At 40.3% G+C, this 18,619-nt stretch overlaps 1 protein-coding gene across 1 annotated transcript in view; it reads left to right on the forward strand.

Moving 5' to 3' along the window:
* The window catches only part of F13A1 (coagulation factor XIII A chain), a 163,846-nt gene that overhangs the window by 104,216 nt on the left and 41,011 nt on the right, over positions 1 to 18,619 (forward strand). Inside the window, exons 9-10 of the mRNA XM_047860279.1 lie at positions 12,672 to 12,775; positions 14,161 to 14,249. Of these exons, the coding sequence (XP_047716235.1) occupies positions 12,672 to 12,775; positions 14,161 to 14,249 (193 nt within the window). The remainder of the gene's footprint in view (positions 1 to 12,671; positions 12,776 to 14,160; positions 14,250 to 18,619) is intronic.

Below are 18,619 nucleotides of genomic sequence, written 5' to 3' on the forward strand. Positions count from 1 at the left end.
TAGCAAGGAACCAGTAAAATGGCAGATATCAGTCCTACTTATCAGTAATTGGATTAAATGTCAATGGATCAAATATTAAGATATGCTTTATGGCCTAACATATGGTCTATTCCAAAGAATGTTTCATTCCCATTTGAGAGATGTATATTTTGTTGCTGTTGGGTAGGACATTTTGTAGACATCCATTAGGTCCGGTTGGCTTATTGTGTTGTTCTAGTCTTCTATTTGCTTGTTAATCTTCTACCTGCTTGTTGTGTCCATTATTGAAAGTGCAGTATTGAAGTATCCAACTTTTATTTGTTAAATTGTTTTTTTTTTGTTTGCTTGCTTGTTTGTCTTTATTAGGGTACAAGTGACATTGGTTCTGGGTGTACAACATAATGATTAATATTTGTGTATATTGCAAAATGATCACCATAAATTACATAGTTACAAAATTTGTGTGTGTGTGTGTGTGTGTGTGTGTGTGTGTGTGTGTGTAATGAAGACATTTAAGGTCTCAACTACCAACGTTCAAATAACTGGAAGTTTGTATCTTTTGACCCACTTTACCCCTTTTGCCTCCCCCCTACTCTTCACCTCTGGTTGTTAAATTGTCTATTTTTCCCTTCTGCTTTTAGATATGGGTATGTTAATGATTATTATGTTTTCCTAATAGCATTACCTTTTTGTCATTATAAAATTTCCTTCTTTGTCTCTAGTAACAATATTTGTCATAAAGTCTATTTTGTCTGACATAAATATAGCTGCTCCAGTTATCTTTTGAGTCTATTTTCACAGCCTGTTTTTCCATCTTTTTACTTTCAACCTATTTGCATCTTTGAATATAAAGTGCATCTCTTGGGTAAAACATACAGTTTTGTTATCCATCTTGCCAGTCTCTGCCTTTTGACTTTAGTGTTTAGTCTACAAGTGTTTAATATAATTACTGATATATATCTGCAATTTTACTATATCCTTTCCATATGCATTATGTCTTTTTTCTTCCCCTATTTCTCCATTACTTTCTTACTTTGTGTAAAAAAAATATTTTGTGGTATACTATTTTAATTCTTTTTCTGTTTCTTTTGACTATATATATTTCACTTTTTTCCTTAGTAAATCCCCTGGGGATTATAATTTAAAACCATAAATTGAAACAACCTGGTTCATACTAATACCAATTAATTTCAATAGCATTCAAAAACTCTGTTCTACTCCTCCTGCCTTTGTTCTGTTATTGTAATACAGATTGCATCTTTCTACATCATAAGCCCACCAACACAATTTACAATTACTGCTTTATGAAGCTGTCTTTAAAATCTGGGGTGCCTGGGTGGCTTGGTTGGCTAAGTGTCTGACTTCAACTCAGGTCATGATCTCACAGTTCATGGGTTCGAGCCTTATGTTGGGCTCTGTGCTGACAGCTCACAGCCTGGAGCCCGATTCGGATTCTGTGTCTCCCTCTCTCTCTGCCCCTCCCCCACTCACTCTCTGTCTCCCTCTCATAGATAGATAGATAAATAAATAAATAAATAAATAAATAAAATCAGAAAAAAGAATTAAAAGCAAATATACATTTATACTGTTTTGTTTATTTCTCTGTGTAGTTGCCTTTGCCTTCTTTTTTGAAGGATACTTTTCTTAGATATACAGTTCTTATTTAACTTTTTCTTTCAGCAGTTTGAACATATCATCCCACTGGCTTCTAGCTTCCGTGGTTTCTGATGAGTAGTCAGTTTTCATCCTATTAGTGATCTCTTATACATAATGAATCACTTTTCTCATACTGTGTTCAAGATTCTCTTTATTTTCATCATTCTGCAGTTTGACTCTGAGGTATTTAGGCGTGTGTGTGTGTGTGTGTGTGTGTGTGTGTTTATCTATAAATGTATGTATACACACACAAATATATACATATAAATATATATATACATATACATATATATATATATATATATATATATATAGCTTTGAGTTTGTCCTATTTGAGATTTTTTGACTTCTCAGATATATACATTAATGTCTCATCAAATCTGGAAAGTTTTAGCTGTTATTTTTTTCAAATATTCTTTCTGCTCCTTTCTCTCTTTCCTTTTCTTCAGGGACCTTCACTATGAGTATGTTTGTACACCTGCTGGTATCCCACATGTATCTGGGGCTTTGTTCATTTTTCTTCATAGTTTTTCTTCTGTTATTCAGACTAGTTGTTTCAACTGACTTATCTTCAAGTTCACTTATTCTTTCTTCTTTGTGTCTACTCAGATCTGCTTTGGAGACCCACTAGTGAATTTTTGAATTTTTCATTCTAGTTATTATATATTTCAGCTCCAGAATTTCTGTTTGATTCCTTTTCATAATAGTTATCTTTTTCATTGATATCCTCTATTTGATTAGACATCATTCACATGGTTTTCTTTAGTTATTTGAGCATGTTTGTTATAACTTAAACTTTTTGTCTGGTAAACCCAATGTCTTGGCTTCCTTGGTGATAGTTTCTCTTAATTTTTAATTTTTTTAAATGTTTATTTCTTTTTGAGAGAGAGAGAGTGTGCATAAGTGGGGGAGTGGCAGAGAGATGGAGATACAGGGTCCAAAACAGGCTCCAGGCCCTGAGCTGCCAGCACAGAGTCCAGCACGGAACTCTAATTCACAAGCAGTGAGATCATGACCTGAGCCCAAGTCAGACACTCAACTGATACCCAGATGCCCCAGTGACAGTTTCTCTTGATTGTTTTTGTTTGTTTGTTTTTCTGTATATGGACCATACTTTTCTGTTTCTTTGCATGTCTTCCATTTTTAAACAGTACTAGACGTTTTTTTAATGTTTATTTATTTTTGACACAGAGAGAGACAGAGCATGAACAGGGGAGGGTCAGAGAGAGGGAGACACAGAATCTGAAGCAGGCTCCAGGCTCCGAGCTATCAGCACAGAGCCCGATGTGGGGCTCGAACTCACGGACTGTGCGATCATGACCTGAGCCCAAGTTGGATGTTTAACCGACTGAGCCACCCAACAGGTGCCCCAACAATACTAGACATTAAATAACATAATGTGACAACTCTGTAAATCAGATTTCCTGCTCCCCAGAGTCTGTTGTTGATGTTTGTGTTGTTGTTGTTGCTGCTGCTGCTGTTTGTTTGTTTGATGACTTTCCCAGACTAATTCTGTCAAGTGTCCATTCTTTACCATGTGTGGCCACAGATGTCTCTGCTGGGTTAGCTTAATGGTCAGTTAACAGTTGGACAAAAATTTCTTTAAATACCTTGAACTAACAAGGCCTCAGTCTTACTAAGGAGCTCTCTGTTTGTTGGAAGAAGGTCTTCAACACTCCATCAGCAAATTTATAATTCTTCTGGCACCTTTACTTCCTGCTTGCACAGTACCTCAAGATCAGCTAGAAATGAGAATTTAGAACCCTCTTAGGGCTTTCTTGGGAATTCTCACAGCCCTGCATATGTGTGTGGCCACCTAGACTCTCAAGAGTATGTCAAAGTTGTTCAAAGCCCCCTGTGAACATTTCAGTCCTTAGGGTTTCCTTTTAAGTTTATTAGGGAGCCAGCCTTTTATTATCACCAATTGGTGTCACCCCTTTATGCAACCATGATTTTAAACAGTTGCTTCTAATTATTTGTGAAAAACATCCTTTGGATAATGTAATTTTCACAGAGTGAAATCTGAATCAAATCAAATAAAAAGAAGTCCTGGGAATGGAGATTTTCAGAAAACTGCCAAACAAGTTAGTGACAATTCTTTGGAGATGGCGCTTTTAGGGAGTTACAAACCCATTTTCTCCCCTTCATTGGTTGCTAGGCTGGAACTTTTTATAGCTACCATATTTGTGAAGCTGCTGACTTTCATAACTACCATGGAGCTCTGGAGAGGGGGAGTGGGAATAAGGCAAATTCAAATTCTACAAAACTCACTATTCTTAATGAGATCCATTTGTTTTTGTTGACTAAGTCTTCAGATTGTTGTAAGTCTTCAGTTCATTCACAGAGTTCTGGAAAAGTTGGCTTTCATCATGTTTGTTAGTATTCTCATTGTTTTTGTGAAGGAGCACTTTCTTGGAAGTCCTTACTCTACCATTTTAGAAATGTTTCCTTAGAGCACATTTTTAACCACTACACAAGTGATTTCAAATTAGGAGTCTACCACACTACTTCACAGTTTTACATTTTGTAGGAATATTTTAGTATCTAGTATCATCTTCCTGACACATACCTATTGAAAGACGTGTTATTTTATGTATATCCTTTTATTTCTCTATTTATTTTGTACATTATAGGGCATTATGTTGCTCTTTTAGAAATTGTGTGTAAAAAGCTATCTATGGACTTAATTTCAGCATAATAAAGGAATGTTATAAAATATTTGCTTTAAAACTAGGAAGGGGCATTGTTTTTTGAAGGTTGAAAATCATTGCCGTAGACTTCCCTTTCCTATGATAGTCCTATAAGAGAATATCTTCAAAGAGGGCCTGAAGTCCCTAATATACTCAGCATCCACTTGAGAGAAAGCAAGGAGGGAGTTTGAGAAGTTAAACAAAATCAAAGGCTACTACAAATACATCTCAGAAAATTAAAATTCAAGAGAAAGTGAGAGCCATCTGATAAATCACATAGAAAGCACTAAGATATTTTCATTAATAAGAAAAATATCATGTTTTGGTTACTCATAAATTCTGCCTAAGAGAGTCATCATACATACCATTCAATATTTACCAGTTTTTACATAATTAGAAGCTAATAAAATATAGGGGCCTCTGGGTGGCTCAGTTGGTTAAGTGTCGGACTTCAGTTCAGGTCATGATCTCATGGTTTGTGAGTTTGAGCCCCACATCGGGCTCTGTGCTGACAGTTCAGAGCCTGGAGCCTGCTTCTGATTCTGTCTCTCCCTCTCTCTCTACCCCTGCCCGGCTCATGCTCTGTCTCTCTCTGTCTGTAAACAATAAACATTAAAAAAAGAAGCTAATAAAATATACACCACAAAGGCTATATTGAATGTATTAATTTCTTTTGATGATTAATAAGACCTCTAGAAAACCTTGTATAAATAAGAGCTATCAACCTTAGAATTTTATATTCATAAAGAGCTTTATAATGCAAAATGATAATTTTGGTACCTATTGAGACTGTTGGCTGTATTTTTTTTAAATCCCTTCAATGATTATGGATAAACTTGGGCAGGATTTATTATAGGCATTTTTTATACATTAGAGTTATCCAAAACAAATCTTCTCAAAATCCAATTTTTTCTTCATTTTCAGATGGGATATCAATTCCTAATTTTCTATGCCAGAGAGAGTAGTAAAGGTGGACAGGGCCTTATGTTCAAATTGAATCCAGCACAGGGAACCCAGAAGAGTTACAGAGAGCCTTCTGCTAAGAAGTAATGGCAAATGCGGGTCATATGGACAGGTGACATCTACTTCCTGAGCATTTTAAGAGTTGTTTGTTTGTTTTGTTTTTGCTTTGTTTTTGCCAAATTTAGTTTTATTCTCTGTCTTACCCTTTTTCTGGTGCCACAATGAGAAAAGTAAAACAGATAATCAAAACAGGGGAAGGTATCAGGGCACCTGGGTTACTCAGTCATTTGAGCATCAGCTCAGGTCATGATCTTGCATTTTGTGAGTTCAAGCCCCTCATTGGGCTCTGCTCTGGCAGTGAAGCCTGCTTGGGATCCTCTCTTTCCCTCTGTCTCTACCACTCCTATGTTTGTGTGCTTTAAATAAATAAATAAATAAATAACTTTTTAAAAAAAAAAAGAGAGAGGTGCCCAGGAGGCTCAGTTGGTTAAGTGCCCAACTTTGGCTCAGATCATGACCTTGTGGTTATTGAGCTCGAGCCCCACTTCGGGCTCTGTGCTGACAGCTCAGAGCCCAGAGCCTGCTTCAGATTCTGTATCTCCCTCTCTCTCTCTGCCCCTCCCCACTCGTGCTCTGTGTCTCTCTTTCTGTCAAAAATAAATAAACGCTAAAAAAAAAAAGAGGGGACACTATCAAAAGAAGAGAAAAAAAGAAATCTATGTGATCATCCCCCAATTTAAAAAAAAATTATTATTAATAAAGCTGCTATAAAATGCTCTCAATAAACATGCAAGAAACCAGTACCTGGAAGCTTAAGAAGGGAGTGGAAAGGCTCAGGACTAAGGAAAGACACACTCCCAGAAAACTTCATAAATGGAAACAAACTTCTTAGGTACTATGGTACAGTATACCCAATTGAATACATTTGAGCTGGCATTTATCCTGTACATACTGCTAAGAACATACAGTATTTAGGCTGAGTGTCCTTTCTGATTGGTTGCAGCTTCCAGTTGATTCATGTCTGTTTCTGAGCAGTTATTAATTATTCTGAGCATCACCTCTTCTATAAATGCACCTCATAGTTTCATTTTGGGAGTTACAGATCATTCCCAAGCCCACCCCCCATCTTCAACCCCCCTCTAATGGCATCTCTCATGCTACATCAGACTGTGCTTAAACTACTTTCTCATTGGAGGACCCCTCCAATGCAAAGGACATGCAAAACAAATACCTTCATTACTTCTCTTTTTTCTTGGTGGGCAGTTGGTTTCTTTGGGGGGATGGGGGTGACACTAGCCTGGTCTCCCCCTGATTGGACCTCTGACCTTTGAATGACAACCCCAGAAAGATTTTAAATGTCCCTTCCTGGTTTTAGTATTTCAACAGCCCCTAACTATGAACAGCTGCATTCTGAAGTAGGATAGTGCTCCCAGCTCCCAGCTCCCAGCACCATAAAAGATTCTTCCAGCATGCCTCCCTTTCTCTGAATAATTCCTTTTTGTTGTCTTGCTTCATTACCTTTCCTAACTGACAAGTTTTTTCTTGGTCCAAGCTTTCATTTCCTCTTTGGAATGTCTTGTTAAACAAGCCTCAGAACCCACCAACTTGTCCCTACTTCTTTCAACAATTCCCACCCCACCCCATGCCTACCGCCATTGGAATGGCCAGATCTAAACAATTTCAGGGTGTGCTGTCATTTCTGTCACCAATCTCATTGCCTGGATTAAGAGTATAACAAATGAGCCAGGGAAGTGGGGCTGTGCCCATCTGCTACAAATACACAATTTGCAAGATAGATAAGTATCTTTCTTCCACCCCCTGTCATTTTTAAAATAAAAGAATTCAAATATTTGGTTTACACTTGAAGTTGGTCCAACACATCTCCTCGAGGGCTTTCTCTCGATCCTGTTTGTACCTTCCCTTGAACCATAATAAAGCTGCAAAAACAGGGTTACAAGCCCACAGCTCTTTCTTCCCTTTTAGGGAAAACTTCCTGGACAGATTGTAAATGAGATGACCCTGTGGAGTGTTTAAGCAGTTAGCCAAGTTAAAGGCGGTAAAGTTCTCCTTGTTAAATTATCCACTTCATTGTCTTTGAACATCTAGAACACAGAGCCCCAAAGCCCATCTGGATCTCAGCTGTGTTCTCTATGTCTTCAACATCCCATGGGCTCTAGAAACTGTAGATATGACCTGAGCCAGTGGTTAGAACCAGAGCAAATTTTGAACTGTGCACTTAGATTTTTTTTTTTGGAGGGGGTACTAGTGCATGTTTATTATAAAAATTTCAAACATTGCTGAAAAAATCATACAGAAGTCAGTCATCCATATTCTAACTGCTCAGAAAATTTCCAGTATCTCCTTAAGTATCCTTTGATATGTCTCTTTGCATATCATATTCATTTTTTTATTGCTGCATGACAAATTACAAAAAACTTAGCAGCCTAAAACAACACAAGTTTATTTTCAGTTTATCTGGGTCAGGAGTTTGGGCCAGGTTAACTGGGTCCTCTGCTCAAGGTCCCAAGTAAAGGCAATCAAAGCGTTAGCTGGGGCCGTGGTCCCATGTGATATTCCGGGCTCTCTTTGAAGCCCTTTTAGTTTCTTGTAAAGATTCAGTTCCTTGCAGCTGTAGAACTCATGGAAGCTTCCATCTTTTACAAGGCTAGTAGGAGAATGTCTCTGCTGCTTCAGGTCTCCACCTTTCTCTGTCCCTGACCTCTACACCCAGATTTAAAGAGTTTACCTGATTAGGTCAGGCCCACCCTGATATCTCCCTTTTAATTAACTCAGAGTCAACAGATTAATTACCTTAATTACATATGCAAAATCCTCTTTGCCACATAAAGTAACATAATCACAGGCGTGATACACCATTCTATTCATAGATTTCACCCACTTTCAAGGGGAGGAAATTATACAAGAGTGAAGGTCATTTAAAATTCTGCCTTCCACGCATATCTACATGTACAATGAACACATACACTGTGTGTGTTCTGGAGTATGATTTTTAACACTTAATATGCCATAAGTATCTATCCTGCCTAATAAATGTAGATCTGCATTTCTGTGGCTAAATAAATTCTGTTTCGTATTTCAAAACAATCACATATTGGACAGTTAGGCTGTTTCTGATTTTTCTTCTTGCAAATTACACAAGGATGAACATTCAGATATATTTGTCTTTGCACCTATGCAAAGATTATTTGGTGCATATAAATTCCAAGGAAAGGGGTTTACTGAAGGGATAAACTAAACCAATGCTATGACAGTCCCTCTGAAGGTCCCTCAGCAATGCATGATGCTATTTTTCCAGTGAGGATCTGCCTTTGGTGAAGATTCTGTGGGTCCTTTGTACCAATTCTGCTGAGTTATTAGCATCCTTGAAAGAAGTTCTAGAAATCACTAGCTGTCACTGCAGGAAACAGACAAAAAGTAACATAAAGCACTTGTCACTTGTCACCCCCATCGTTATTCTCCCTCAAAAAAGTTATTTTCAACTTGATTAAATAGCTCTCAATGAAATGAGGGCTTTATTTTAATTTCCACACCACTTCTTTAGAAACCGGCAACAAGAAAAGTAGATCACTTTGAAGGTTTATAATTTTCTTTTACCTTTAAAGTGACACTGTGCATTCTGATTGTAGAGTGAGAAGTCAGGTTTCAAATGAAGCCTCTGAGAAAATATAAAACCGTGAATCTTAATAGCTAACAAACAAACAAGAGTTTAATTACACCTGCCTTGGAGATGTCCTACACTTACTAAAGGTTGTCCTTGCTTTTCAACCAAGCAATTCCTAAGGGCTAGCTTTAGTGCTGGGAATGCGACGGTGAACCAGACAGAAACCCAGAAGTGAATCACTCATGTTACGAATGCATAATGAAATTACAAGATGAAAACAGAAAGACCATGACAGATCTAGATAAAGAAACTTTAAAGTAACCTTTCAGGAAGCATATGTATTTCCCAACCTGCAGAGCAAGGAAATGGAATTCAGAAATGTCTGTAAATATTAGTCCCTTTCACGGGGGACCTTGAAATCAAAGACAAGCATGTGTAACCAGAAATACTTAACATCCAGCCCAAAGGGAACTCTCATGGCATGAGTTCTCCCTGGCTATTCTTCAGCAGAGAGAATGGCATGATTTAAAAAAAGCCCCATGGCTTCGGAGGTAGCACCCTCCCACTCTGTTCATGGCTGGCCTGGGAGCACAGCCATTGGCTTACCACCCACTGTCTAAGGCCCAGCCCCAACCTCAGTTCCTTATCTGAGATCTGAAACTCAAAGCATGCTTATCTTGTTCAAGGCTAACCTGGCTCAGGGTATTTGAATTTAAATAAGGAGATTCTGGCATCTATTAATCTAGGGTAGTGGTGTAACAGTGGAATCTTAGCAAGAGCCAGGATTGCTAAACACAGATTGCCCACACGGATTGTGTAGGAAGCAGGACTATGTCCATTTGGGATTTTGCAAATGTTTCATTGCTGTTTCTCTGTATCTCTCTGCCTAATGATGCACTTTCACTGTTCTGAAGGGAGGTGAGCAGTCGTGTTTAAGCTCACAGTGACCTTCCTTCCAGCTTTAGTGCAAAGATGCAGGCTCTCAAGTGGGAACCAACCTCATGTGCCTGTCCAACACCTCCACACCTTGACCTTGACCTACATCTACATCTCCCTCCCCCTGTGGACAATGCCTCCACACCCATGCATGGTCTGGCTCTCCACCTCATCCTCCTGTGCTCTTTGTATTCCCATCTTTTATTCCATCTCCTATTCTCTGTTCCAGCTTCCTGTCCACTTGTTCCTCCTCTGTAGGCACAACAATCTCTTCTAATGTGAAAATCACCCAAACAATCCTCCCTGTGTTGCATTACCTTCTAGCCACTGCCCTATCTTCACAACCTAGATCACTCTGAGGGGAGAAACCTGTGCTCCCTGTGTTCCCCTCCTCTGGCTCTGTCCTCACTCTCCTCCACCAGCAGTGCAGACACCAATAACTTGTCCAATCCCGAGTGTCACTTGTGCACGGAAAAATGTCTCTAGGATTTCACTTCCTGGGTTTCTCATGAGCACCTGAGTTCATCACATCCAAAATTGAATTTGTCACCCACCCAGTACACATCCCAACACAAACCGTCTTCTCTTCCTCCTTCATTCAGTCTTGGTAAATGGAGCCAGCATACTCCCTGGAAACACGAAAGTCTTTCTTCTTTCGTCCATCTCCCTCACCACCACAAGCCTGTCGGCAGTACCCGCCCATGGCTCCCTGCCCTCCCAAGGGATGGAGGCCACCTCAGGTCTGTCACCCATCCTGCCACCCCACCCACCTTCCACAAAGACAGATCTGCAAATTTAACTTGCCCAAGAATAGAGCTCAATTATTTGATTTGTGATAAAAGGATCTCACAGTCTCATCCTCCCCTATGGCATAGCTCATGGTTTAAGAGCATGGGCCCTAGAGCTCTACAGCTAACCAGCTGTGTGACCTCAGGTAAGATTCTTAACCTCTCTGTGTTCCAGTTTTCTCCCATGCACACTGGAGTTAAGAATAATAGTAACTTTCTAATAGGGTATGGGATCATCAGATGTCCCAATGAACATAAAAGTTTGACAACAGTGCCTGGCACACAGTGAGTGCTATGCTATTTGTCAGTTTTGTGACTTCCTGCCCATGCTTGTCTCCCACCCCTCCTTCCCCCATGCACACAGAGATGGGAGCATGGCGCCCTCATGCCACAACAGTGTGCAGTCCCCCAGACATGCCGTGTGGGCTATTTCATGCCTCCACAATTTTGTTCTTTCATCTCTTGACTTTCTAAACTCCCACATTTTTCAGGACTTAGCTCAAATATCACTCCTGCTGTGAAGCTTTTCTTCACACCCTGAGAGTTGCCCCACTGAGACCTCAGTGCATCCCAAACCAATTTCCACTGTAGTTAAAACCACTGCTACTAATTATTTTTAAAAGTCTGAGGCTTAACTATTTTGGGGCACTTATTGTATTCCAGGCCCTGTTCTAAGTGCTTTATGTGCATTATCTTGTTTAAGCCTCACAGAAAATTGGTTTACCTGTTCGTCACTCCTCCTGGATCATGAGGGTCTTTATGGGCCAGAACCTAGGTGTTGGTCATCGACACATCCCCAGCACCTAGTCTGGTACATAAAGGGCACATCGTTAAATTAATAACTCTGACTTGAGCCAACCAAAGATGAGCTGAACTCAGAGATGGGAACATGTCCGAATTCCTGACATTGAAGGACATTTAGGCAAAAGATAACTGTAGTTGGATTTGAAATTCAACAGTGCTATAAACAAAGACTGCGAGAACTACCTCACCCCACCGTTAAATTGTTATTACTATATGAATATTTTCTATAGCACAGACGGGTTAACGTGCTCTCATTTTTTTCTATACTGTCATATAATTTCAGGTCTTTCCAAGGACATAATAATATAATTCGTGATACCATTTTATTCCATGCTTTTGTCTTAAGGGTCACATGCGAAGTTCTGAAAAGTTTTGCATGACCCTCAGCTCGTACACTGACCACCTTTGATAAAGGGTAAAGAGATACTTGTTCTGACATCTTTTTATTCTTGTTGGACACCAAATGGAAATTTACCACAAATTTGAGACAATTATAATCAGGAGTTAATGTTATAGTTTCTATGGCAATGGCCTAAGCCCATAAACACAAGCATTTTATTGCTTAATTGTTACAGGAAATATTCTTTTTATAAATCTAATATGCATAAATATAAATATAAAAGAAATTCAAACATATATGTATTTCTATTTCAATTAACTTTTCTTTTCTACCCGTTTAGCACATAGTGCTTTCTGTTTCATTAAAGCAGACAGTGGTTAAGATCAAAACTGTTTAGGGTGCCTGGATGGCTCAGGCTGTTAAGTATTAGACTCTTGATTTCAGCTCAGGTCATGATCTCATGGTTCATGAGATCGAGCCCTGCGTCAGGCTCTGTGCTATCAACACAGAGCCTGCTTTGGATTCTGTGTGTGTCTCTCTCTCTGTCCCTCCCCCATGCATGCATGCTCTCTTTCTCTCTCTCTCTCTCTCTCTCTCTCTCTCTCTCTCTCTCTCTCTCAAAAATAAATATTAAAAAAAACCTGTTTAATGCTCTGGGTGGTCTTGAAACTGATATTAGAGGGAAAGAGCCATGTTCAGATACCTGGTGCCCTCCCATGGTGCCAGTGGGAATGCATCTTCCCAGCAAACTCAAGGCCAGAATACCTCTCGGAGTCTTCAATTTGGTTTAAGACATTCCAGCAATTTGTATATAGCATATTTGCAGGAGTTTTGGTCAAATTCTTATTAAATGGGATGGGAAGTTTAATCTCACCAGAGTGGTGTTTTCTCAGGAACTACCACTGCTGGAATGAAGCCTGGATGACAAGGTCTGATCTTCCTGTTGGATTTGGAGGTTGGCAAGCCGTGGACAGCACCCCCCAGGAAAACAGTGATGGTAAAACTGCATCTTCCCTCAGGGAACTTGTTTCACTGCCATCTTTATTTTGCCGTTAGGATTGCTTTTGATGTGTGGGAAACACTCCCTTTGGGAACCAACATCAAAAGTGTGCTTCCTGGGCACATGTACAGTATTAGCTGCCTGTCAATCAGGTTTAATTTCCTTTCAATGGCCGGCTTTCCCCTGATTATTCTATAACTGGTAAAAAAAAATTTTTTTTTAAAAAGCACAAAACTTAACATATATAATTCATCTACTCTTGCTTTGATAAGCAGTTTTGAAGACAAGAGAAAAAATATATCTGTGTAAGCATTTTTGCTAGGCTCTAAAATATATCTCAGCCCTCTGTGATATACAGTTATAAGATATAAGGCAGTAGAGAAAATAAGGAACTCAAAAAATAGTTACAGATCATCCTTTAAATTGTTGTTTTCCCAGAACCTGATTTCTTTTTATGTTGTTTGATTTCTTCCAAAACTTAAGTATGTATTTGTCATCTAACTTACAGGCTATGCTAAGCAATGAGCGGCAGCTGTGACCTCCCCCAGACTTTTATAAAATCACATCATAAGCCTCCATTTCTCTTTAATATGATGATAAACATCAGTGGCCTGGGGACATTATGTTTACTTCCTCAGGTGTTGATATGAGATATTGACGTATGTATATATACATATATATCCATAAACATTCATTACTTATTCATAAGAGTCTCTTATGCTTTATTTATGCTGGATTTTGAGGAAGAATGTTCAACACTTTCTGGTGTTCTGGATTATATATCATGAGGAGACATCAGAAATGACTAATGGCAGTTAATTTCTTATTAACTAGAGTTAGCTGGTTAAAATAAGGAACTTTATCAAAGTATTCATATACCTACTAACTTCCTGAATGCATGTTGGGCATTGATCAACATGTGTGGTTAATGTCCAAATTTCCCTATTTAACACTTGACATATGTCTATAATGTCCAAAACCAAAAACCAAGAATCAAAACAAATAACAACACAACCACTAGGGACACATTACCCTTTCCAACATTCCAAACACCAGTTGGTTGTAAAAGGATCAATCCTATGTAGGCAAACAGCTCGGTACAAACACACTTGAGTATGTGTTGTAGGTGGAAGAACAGACACAGAAATAGTGATGCCCTGTATGCTTCTCATGGCTTCAATTTTTTTTTTTTTTTGAGGAGGCATTTCCAACAAAGCCATCTTGATTACACTTGTTGGTCATTTGCCCTCTCTGACCATGGGAAGCATTTGGGCTAATTCAGCAATGAAGTTGGGAACACTTGCCTCTACAGAGCCTGTTATCTGCGTCTGGACAGAATTGAAGATGACAAACTCATACTTCCCTTCCTCTGTGTGATGCAGGGATGTATCGGTGTGGTCCAGCCTCTGTTCAAGCCATTAAGCATGGTCATATTTGCTTCCAGTTTGATGCACCCTTTGTTTTTGCAGAGGTAAGTGAAAAACTGTAGAAAAGTGCTTTCTTCCCCAACCTGTTAACACTTGAAAAATAATACACCAGGTTGTTACTTCTAAATTTCTCAGGTACATGGCATGTGTTTCATGTCTACAAAGTTAACTAGACATCATTCCAACCTCTAGGCTCTTAAATCAAAATGCAGTTGTTACTTAACTTTTTTCTTTCTTTGATATTCTAAGATTTTCTCCTTGAAAAGCAATTGCATTACTAACCTTACCTTAGTTTTTCATGCCCATGAAATAGGTATCAACTGCTCCTAAGAAATTAAGTGGCTAAGTGAATCTTTCAGCTAAAGATTGGTAGAGACAGTCCATGAATTGAAATTTCAGAGCATACTGCTTCACTCCCAGACTAACCTAGCTATTCATGTAAAAACAAAATCAAATGCACGCCAGACATGGTCTTAGTCTGGGAACTGCAACCCATTTTCTGCCACTCCAGGCCATCCTCTGTCCACAGGGAGGGAGAGCCAAGTTGCTGTAATATGGAGGGGAGGGAAAGGCAGCCTGGAGGCAGCACACTTAATGGGTTGATGGGGACTCTTTGGTGAAGGGTCTGAAATTCTGGAAGATATGGATGGGGACTAGAAGCAGATGAGGTGGTTGGAGATTACTCCAAAGAGATCTCTAAAATTCAAATTAGATATAAGAGGTGTTGGTAAAGGAGAAGGCTGGGAGGCTGCTGAGGGCAGGGAGTAGAGAGCAGAGAAACATGTGACAGGCTGAGAGGCAGGATTTGCCCAGAGTATAGTTTCACCAATAAACTCAGTGGAGTAATGTCTGTTGTATACTGAGTTCTTACTATGTAATCACTTTGCCTACCATTTGAGGCCCTTAGTCACCCTTTAAAGTTGGTATTATGGGAGCGCCTAGGTGGCTCAGTAGGTTAAGCATCCAATTCTTCATCTCCACTCAGGTCGTGATCTCACAGTTTGTAGTTCAAGCCTCTTATCGGGCTGTGTACTGACAGTGCAAACCTGCTTGGGATTCTCTCTCTCCCTCTCTCTCTGCCCCTTCCCTGCTTACTCTCTCTCAAAATAAATAAATAAACATTTAAGTAAAATAAAATAAAATCAGTATTATGATTCTTCCCATTTTACAGAAAAGAAAATTGAGGCAGAGTGGTTAAGTAACCTTTCTACATTCATTGAACTAATGAATAATAATGCTAAGATCTAAAGCCAGGCAGGTACTTGTGCTCATGTCAGTAACCATCACACTCTATTACTACTCAGGAATGAATAAATACCTGTTATAAATATGTGGCAGGCACTGTCCTGTGGGGAATTCAGAAGCCTCTTCCTTTAAGAATATAGATTCTTGATGGGAGGTGACAGTACACAAGGCACATCAAAAGTTAAATAACAGTAATACGAGAGACTGTGGAACTAATTGTCAGATAAGCAATGTGGGTGATAAATGATCTATATTTAATACATGCAGATTTGTTAGTTGAGAAATATGGGTCAGGAACTGAGTAGGACAGTAAAGGCCATAAGGCATGGTCCAGGGAGGGAGGGTGATATGAGGGCAGACAATAATGACACCTGTGTGATAGCCACAGTGGATGAGCAGAGCATTGTGGGAACACACGGAGGCCAAGGGGGTAAGAAAGATGCCGGAGGAAGGAAAGAATTTTAGGCAGAGGGGACAAATTGAGCATCAGGATGGTGTGTATGGGAAATTACAAGCTGTGCAGACTCACAAAAAGTGATGCATCAGGAGTGTCAAAGATGAAGGCAGAAGGAACTGGAAGTGGGGACTTTATATCCTCAGAAATGGTTACTCCCCTCCACCACAGGGGAGAGACATAAGCCCGAAGGAGCCTGGAGCCTGAAGGTGGTGCCCCGGAGGGGTGGGGGAAGGGGAGCTGGGAGGCTGTGCTTTCTCCATTCCCACCTGAGAAGGCAGGGGCCTGAACCCCCCAAATGACAACAGCAGAGCAGGGAAAGTGGAGGCAGCATCCAGAAATGTTTAGGAAGTAAACATTTAGGAAGTAAACATTAGGAAGTGTGAATATTTAGACAACAAGATCGGGCATTTGAAATACGCAAAGGGAACAGTATTTCTTCCACAGAAACTACCATTGCAGTTGCTAGAAGCCTGGGGGAAACAGGCAGACCATATTTAGAATTTCATCCCCTCGATTTCACTTTGGGATTTGAAGATTTCTCCCAACCTCCCCAGCCGCCAACTGATAATTTACGATGCTGTGAGAACCTCTTAATGGGAAATCACTCTAAAATTCACAAAGACTTGTTTTCATATTTTTATTGTGCTTTATTGCTGCAAAGAAGGAGACCTCTCTCCAAGAGTGCATTGCCTAATAGCTGTTAATGCAAACGCTTTTTGCTATTATTAAATATAGATCGGGGTGTTATGTGTGTCATCGGGATTCACAGATCATAATTACTCTTCTCTCAGCCACTGCAGACTTGTCTGACAGAGCATACAATTTGTTGCTTTGGCACGGGCTGAGCCCCAGGGCTGAGCCATTTATAAGAGACACTCAAGCTGTTCAAAGTGTGTGAGGAATATTTTCTCAAGGGTACCCAGAGTAGGACCGCATGGGGGGCATCGTATTTAACTTTAATGAGAGTGTCCGTGACTCAGGTTCATTCTACATCCTTCCTTCCCTTTTCCATCCGCTGGCTGCGGAAGCCTGCCTGTTGACACCCCAGGCGGTCGGCTGAGTTTGCCTTTTCTTGCCTCTCGCTTCGCTGACTTTCTTGGTCATTCCTTACTCACTTCCGGGCTGGATTAAACATCATGTTCGCTGACGTGTTTTGATCTTCTCAGAGCCATGGTCTCCTTCAGTGAAAGCAGAATCCAAAATAAGAAGTGAAGGGGAGCAGAGGATACAGGCTTCCAGTTTTAGAACAAACCACAGGGATGAAAGGCACAGCACAGGGAATGTAGTCAATGATGTTGTAATAGCACTGTGTGGGACAGATGGGAGCTACACTTGTGAGCGCAGCATAGCGTATAGAGAAGTTGAATCACTGTGTTGTACACCTGAAACTTATGTAATATCGTGTGTCAACTGTACTCAAATTGAAAAAAATAAAAAAAGAGTAATGTGCATGGGAAGCATTCCACCTCTGCCCCTTTCCCTCTCCTCCTCCATTGTAGAAACGTATTCTTCATGTGTCTGGATTTCTTCCAGGGCTTGATGCCATGCCCACTTCTCTGCCCTCCTCCCTTCTCATGCTCTGAGAAGGCCTCCGTTTTAGAAGCCCATCTGCCTTTTCTCTCCCTCACTCGTGGTGGCCTACAGCTTCTAAAGGGAGAGAGCAGAGCAGTCCTAAGTCCAGAGTCCCCTCCTGAGTTCCCATGTTCACTGAATGCTTGGGAGTTGCTGCTTCGCTTCTATCTTAGCTTCTTACTGTCTCTGTCCTCCCCTTCACACCATTCCATCCCAAACTTGCACATGCATGCACATTCCTGCACATCCACACTCCCCCTTCCCTCCCTGGCACTGAGCTGATGTTTGCAGCAATGACAGCTGGTCCCCCGGGGCCAGGATAACTGCTCCATTGCTCAGAAGCTACATAGCATCTTCCCTTGCTCTTGGTCAGCAGTTCACAACTCAAGGTTATTTCACTACCACTTGTTAGTCCATTCTTAGGGCTCCTATTTGGATCTAAAATAATTTCTCTATTTATTCAACTACCATATATGATTTGGGAATCAGATTGGCTTCTCTTCTTAATCTTCCTCATGCATCTTGCTGGAAATACCTTCCAAAAACACCATGTGTCCACCCAGGTCTGTGATCCCCGTTGTAACCCTTTGGGCTCTGTACAACACTGGGCTCTATGAACTTGACCCCTAGCCCACCTCCCTTCTGCTTTCTTACCCCTCTCCTGTCTATTCTCCATAAGTCAGCCAGAATTGTCCTTTAAAATTGTAAATAAAACACATCACTCCCTTGCCCCCAACCTTCTAATGGATTTCCACCACTGTTATAATAAAATTTTGCATAATAAGTCTTTATAAGATTCTATGTGATCTGGCCGCTGGCTTTCCTGCCACCCCTATCCCTTCCTCATTTCCTTCCAGCCATCTTGACCTTGCTCTTCTGGCAACATGCAAACATACTCTTGTTTCTGAGTCTTTATATATACCGTTCCTTTTGCTAGGAAAGCCCTCCCCAGCCTCCACCACACTTTGCACACCTGACTCCTTGCTGTATCCAGGTCTCTGCACAGGTCACCTTCTCAAAAAGACCTTCACTCCCCCTACCCCAACCCCACCTAAAATCTCACTTCCTGCCCTTTTATCCTTCTATCCTGCCTTAGTATTATTCCTTCTCTCCCTTCTAGAATATAAGCTCCACGAACAT

This window comes from Prionailurus viverrinus, chromosome B2 (genome assembly GCF_022837055.1).
Source record: "Prionailurus viverrinus isolate Anna chromosome B2, UM_Priviv_1.0, whole genome shotgun sequence".
NCBI lineage: Eukaryota > Metazoa > Chordata > Mammalia > Carnivora > Felidae > Prionailurus > Prionailurus viverrinus.